The following is a 6,340-nucleotide window of genomic DNA, read 5'->3' on the forward strand; positions in this document are numbered from 1 at the left end:
TTCCCTTCAAGGCTCAGGGGTCCAAGATTATCTTCTGTGTCTGTGTTAATTGGTTTCCCTTTTCTTTGTTGAAGAGGATCTGTGCAGTCCTTCTGCCTAGCCCGCCATCTTGCCAGAACTCAAAAAGTGAGAAAACCATCCCCTGAATCTTGATGTTTAAAATGTTTGAGGGAAGAATGCTTCTTATGCTTTTTTAGTGAAACTTCTAAAATACTCCCTAATTAATAAAGTAGCTTGTTGGGAGTTATAATACCATAATGTCTTCTTTCTCAATACTGAAGTAATGGATTTTATTATTAATTTCTTTGTATAGAGTCTTAGTGTGACTGTATTCTTTTTTTAAATTATAAAACCTTTTAGTCTTAAGGTACCAGGCAAGTTTTTGCTAACCACAAATTTGACATTATTTTTTTCCCTTTGTAATGGGAAACAAAAGGAAAATGGTCACTTAAGTTATGCCTGTCCTAAAAATATGCTTGGAGAACGTGAACCTCCAAAGAAGAAGGAGAAAAAGAAAAAAAAGAAAATCCCTGAACCAGAAGAACAAATGTACGTGTATCTCATCTTATGTAATACATTATTATGTTGCATCTGTCTTCCAAGGTTGAGCACATTCTCATTAATTATTATTATTATTTTTAAATAATTCAGTGAGGAAGTAGACGAAAGTGAAGATGAAGGGGAAGATCCTGCTCTTGACAGTCTCAGTCAAGCCATAGCATTCCAGGTACTAAATATGTCTTTTGAAAGTATCACCCATAATTGCCTTGGTTAATAGCTTTATGTTCCTAGCTTACTTCCTTGATCATCTCCTCATGGCAACCCTTGTCTTTCCACTTTAACTCCTGAACTTTAGGAAACAGACTGTTATTTATTGAAGGTCATTAGACCAGTGCAATGAAAATGTTCCCATTGGCTCTTTCTAGATTTTAAGGGCACCACATATACCTGTAGTGTCTTAAACTGTTGTCATAGAGTGAAGCACAACTATTTATTAAAATTGAGGTTAGCCTAAGAGAAAATATTTTATTAAATCAAAAACACTGTTTTTAAAAAAGCACTTCACTTCAAAGCCAAAAACAGATTTTTAAACATTAAAGGCCTTGATACAAGTATATGATACATTTTTTGGGAAAGGGTATATGATCTCTTAATTTTATGCAGCAAGTTATTTTGTGTTATTGTAGTTGATAAATTATAAAAGCATAAGTCAATTTATTTTTCCTTTTAGTTAATACTGCATATGATACTTCCACTTCCAGCAGGAATGGCAAGCAGGTTTCATTTCAGGTGTTAATTAGTAGAAATTGACTAAAATAATTTTGAGTAACATTTTGAGACTGGGATAGAACTTGGCAGAGATAAAAAAAAAAACACCCTGATGAAGTAGAATTGTCGCCATGGGCATAGGGGGGTGAGGAGTCATGGCAATTGTGTGTTTTTGCCACGTTTTTAATTAATGCACCAGAAACAATATTAAACGGATTCTTGAGTTTTTGTTGCTGTTGTTGTTTGTTTTCTGAATCGCATTTCAGCAAGCCAAAATTGAAGAAGAAGAAAAAAAATGGAAACCCAGTTCAGGGAACCCCTCAACATCAGAGGATTCAAGACGCCCACGGATAAAGAAAAGCACATATTTCAGTGATGAGGAGGAACTTAGTGATTAAAATTAATATTTATTATGTAACTACCATTAAAAAGTTTTTAAAAATCTTGGAGTTCCAAGTTCACTTGGGGACTAAGATTATGTTTAGAACTTTGAACATAAAATCACTTTTACCAAATAGTTTTTTACTATAAAACAGTTCGTAGGGTATTAGAAAGTAATTCTAAAGTGTCATGTTTCTTTCTCACCTTAGTCAAGTAATAAAAATCAAGATTTGTTAGTAACCATTAATTCTGAAAACAGAAAATTTTAATAAGAAGACTTAATATTATTTACTAATGTTACTGTCATCCCAAGAAAGAAAGTAGATATTACAAAGATTGGTTTGGGAGTTCATTATAAAAGCTGAATCCATATCTAGTTGGTTTACATGAGTACTTCTGAAATTAGTTTAATCTTTAAAACATAAACTTCCTAAAAACTGTGAAAGAATTGGATGACTTATTAAAGGTTAATAAAATTTTTAAGATAATTTTGTTTTTAAATGTGGATGTTTTGTCCTTTCATTTCTTTTAGCTTCCTCCCAATCTCGATAAGTTCTAAATACCCATAAAATATAAAGTAAAATAACTCTGAAAGGTTTATAACCAAACACAGTGGTTATCTGTCTGGCCTGTCTTACTGCCAAATATCGTTTCCCAGAAGCAACTCATGCTTCTTCAACTGTTTATTTTCATATTTACGTACATAATGCTAAATAATGTAGTATCTTTCTATTACTTAATTCATTACCTTTTGTATTTTTAATGGACTTTTAGGCCATAAAGGAGAATTTTTCAATCTTTTATACTCTCACTCCATCTCTTACACTCCTCATATTCTCTTCCTTCTTCCCAGTATCATTATGTTAAAATATTTGGTTAAATTCATATTTAGTGTTTTTATTTTTATGGCCATGTAAACACTGTTCTCTTCTGACCCAAGGAATGTGCTGTGATTACATTTTTTCTAGAGTAATAATTTATTTCATTTTTCCTGTGTTTATTAAATTTGTTTTATACTAAATTATTCCATACCTTCTGCAGGTTATATGAGAATAAAATAATGGAGGTTTAATTTTCTACTTTGTCTGTTTCTATATTGTTTGAATGCTGTATAAAAAATTTTTTATTACTTTTTATATACTATAAAAGCAATAAAAAATATTCGCTTTGAAAACTACAAAAGTGGTGAAAATTTTTAAACCCTCCTACCCTCAGCAAAGAATCTTCTAGAACTCTATAAGGAGACCAAAGAGAGTGATTGAATTCAGGACTTTACTTTCTGCTCTATTAATTTGTCAAATACCACACACACACACACAAAATTAAAAGCAAAGAAAAAATATTGGGTAAAGATTTGGCACAAAATATGTAGAAGTTTATAGAAATACATCGATTCTAATAGAAAATAGGCTAATGGCATAACAATATATAAAAATAAAGTTTTAATAAATAAATATAAAAAATGTTCTCACTAGTTAAATCAATTACAAACAGTGAGACATTTTTCACCTAATTAAAAAAATGAAACCTACTCCAGTGTTGATGAAGGGTGAGGTAAGAATACTTGTGGTATTATAAATTGGCATATTTCTAGAGAGTAATTCAATAGTAAGTATCAAATACTAAATCTCTTCTATCCTTTAAACCAGAAATTACATTCTATTTTGTCTTTGGTTTCTAATGAGAAATACATGCATTAATGTACAAAGACTGTTGTTGTTAGATGCCATCAACTCAGTTTTGACTTACGGCAACCCTTTTTATAACAGTACTTCCCAGTCCTGTGCCATCTTACAGTTGTTAGTTATGTTTGAGCCCATTGTTGCAGCACTATGCCAATCCATCTCATTGAGGGTCCTCCTCTTTTTCACTGACCCTCTACCAAGCATGATGTCCTTCTTCAGGAACTGACCCCTCCTGATAACATGTTCAAAGTTTCACCATCCTCACTTCCAAGGAGCATTCTGGCAGTATTTCTCCCAAGAGATTATTTATTTATTGTTATTTAAAGTTTAAAACATAGGAATTATTAAATATCAACCACAAAATAATTAAAGGATGATAAATCCAAACTTCAGAGTATTTAAAAAAGAAAAAAAACATTGCCATTGAGTCAGTTCCAACTCATAGGACCCTACAGGACAGGCTAGAACTCCCCTTTTGGGTTTCCAAGGCTGTAAATCTTTATGAAAGCAGACTGCCTAATCTTTCTCCTGAGAAACAGCTGCTGGTAGGTTCAAACCACTGACCTTTTGGTTAGGAGCCGAATGCTTTAACCACTGTACCACCAGAGCTCGTGACAGAGTATTAGGAAGCATTAAAATGATGTTTTTAATGACAAATATCATTCTGGATATAATGTCAGGTCCAAAGTATTTGCTATATGGATACATATATGCATATGGATTTGTTGTTGTTATGTACTGTCGAGTCCGACCTGACTCATAGTGACCCCTCCTTGGGTTTCCGAGGCAGTATCACTACGGAAGTAGATTGCCCCATCTTCCTTCTGAGAAGTGGTAAGGTAAAATGCTGGTTAAAGTAGAAGGTCAGCAAAAAAGGGGAAGACCTTCAATGAGATGGATTGAAACAGTGGCTATGACGATGGGCTCAAGCATGGCAACATTTGTGAAGATGGTGTAGAATTAGGCAGTGTTTCATTCTGTTGTACATAGGGTCACTGTGAGTTAAAACCAACTTGACAGCACCTGAAACAACAACTAAGTTAATGTATCACATTTAAGAGTACAATCTCTATTGACAGACACACCTAGGTTCCTATGGCCATGGTGCCACTTAGCAACTGTTGGCCTTAGGGAATTCACGTGTCCTGAGTTACCTGAAAAATAAAAGGTACAAATATAGTTGGAAGGTCTGTGTAAAGAGCAGCCACCAAACCTACATTCTCTCATCATTCTGAACCATGACACCTGCAGTCTCCTTCCCCTGCCTGTTGTCCAGAATACCATCAAATAGACTTAATCACCTTAGGCAGGCAATTGATGGAAAAAGACAAGTAATCATTAGTAAGCTAATTACTGAACCCAGATGAAAAAAGTCCCTCACCAAGTCACATCATTTTGAAATTTCAGAACATCAAGAATAAAACACAAAAGCTAAAAGCTTTTTGGGGGTATGGGTGGGAAACATGTCAGGAAAAAAATCAGTTGTAAAAATAGCATTAGACTTCCCAGTAGCAAAACCAAAAGCTGGAATAAACAGAGTAACTGCTTCAAAATACTGAGGTAAAATTATTTTCACTCTATAGTTCTATACTGAGCCAAGCTACCAATCCATTCTGATAGTTTAAAAAAAAAAAAATCATTTTTTTCATCATTCAGAGACTCAAAATTTATCTCATGTACCTTTTCTTAAGGAGCTCTGGTAGCATAGTGCCTAAGGCACTTGACTGCTAACCAGAAGGCTGGCGGTTCAAACCCACCAGCCACTCCTCGGAAGGAAGGTTGGGCATTCCTGCTTCCGTAGTGATACTGCCTCGGAAACCCAAGGAGGGGTCGCTATGAGTCGGGGCCGACTTGATGGCAAACAACAACAACCTTTTAAAAAAGATACTAAAGGTTATGTTCTACTGAAACCAAAAAAAGGAAGACAAATGACCCAAGAAACAGGGATGTAACATAGCATCTTACCCAGGTCTGACAGAATTCACAGGAAGAATACAAGAGAAATCTGAGGGGATAAATTATCTAGCAATCTAGTAGCTCTGGAGAGAAGGAAGAATAGAGAAGCTGTAGGAATCATGCTAAGGCTTTGTCTATCAGGACCACAGTTAAAAATGAACTGTTGAAGAACACAGTCCTCAGTGACCACGATCTCTCCCTAGCAGCCCCTGCCACATCATCCATGTTTGTTTGTTGTGGGTGTTTATGGCAAGCCTTAGCAATACTCTCCTTAATGCAGCTTTCTAGTCTAGAGCAGTATATATATTGAATTCCATTTTTTAAAGGAGAAGTAATATTTGCCTGGTTTATGAAGGAAAACAAAAAAGGTGTGGACAGGAGAGAGAACATTCTAAATAGAGGGATATGCTTAAAAATAAAGGTGGTGGTGGTTGTTATGTGCCATCGAGTCGGACCCAACTCATAGCGACCCCTCCTTGGGTTTCCAAGGCAGTATCACTATGGAAGTAGATTGCCCCATCTTCTTCCGAGGAGTGGCTGGTGGGTTTGAACCACCAGCCTTCTGGTTAGCAGCCAAGTACCTTAGCCACTATGCTACCAGTGCTCCCAAAAATAAAGGTTAGAAATGGTGGTTTTTTTTTTTTTTTTTTTTTTAATAATGAGTAAATGTTTTCATTTGAATGAATGAATGTGGTTGGCAGAAAATTGGCCCCTAAAGATATGAAAAAAAAAAATGTGATTTGTATAGGTCACAAGTGCATAGATGTGTGAGGTGTTCAGCGAGCAGTTCAATTTGGTTAGAACATAGGAAGCACAAGGATGGAAATGGGAAAGGAATATGAAAGAGATGTAAGGAGTGACCCTGAGTTATCTACAACCCATCACAGTGGAAAGAGCAAAGAGCCATGGATCTATTTGAATCGTTTTACTAATTTTGTTTTTATGAACTCTTTAGTTCCTAAGATTTCTAACCATGTTTTCATCTATAATAAATTGGCATAATAATTATCTGATAGGATTATTATGAGAATTAAGTGAGAACATATGTA

The 6,340-nt window shown here is 34.8% G+C and overlaps 1 protein-coding gene across 1 annotated transcript in view; it reads left to right on the top strand.

Moving 5' to 3' along the window:
• ZCRB1 (zinc finger CCHC-type and RNA binding motif containing 1) overlaps positions 1-1,667 on the top strand; it is a 35,877-nt gene extending 34,210 nt beyond the window's left edge. Inside the window, exons 5-7 of the mRNA XM_007937932.2 lie at positions 437-549; positions 652-727; positions 1,536-1,667. Of these exons, the coding sequence (XP_007936123.1) occupies positions 437-549; positions 652-727; positions 1,536-1,667 (321 nt within the window). The remainder of the gene's footprint in view (positions 1-436; positions 550-651; positions 728-1,535) is intronic.
• The last annotated feature ends 4,673 nt before the right edge of the window (positions 1,668-6,340 follow it).

This window comes from Orycteropus afer, unplaced genomic scaffold (genome assembly GCF_000298275.1).
Source record: "Orycteropus afer afer isolate SDZICR_OR568_19922 unplaced genomic scaffold, OryAfe1.0 scaffold00045, whole genome shotgun sequence".
NCBI classification, from domain to species: Eukaryota; Metazoa; Chordata; class Mammalia; order Tubulidentata; family Orycteropodidae; genus Orycteropus; species Orycteropus afer.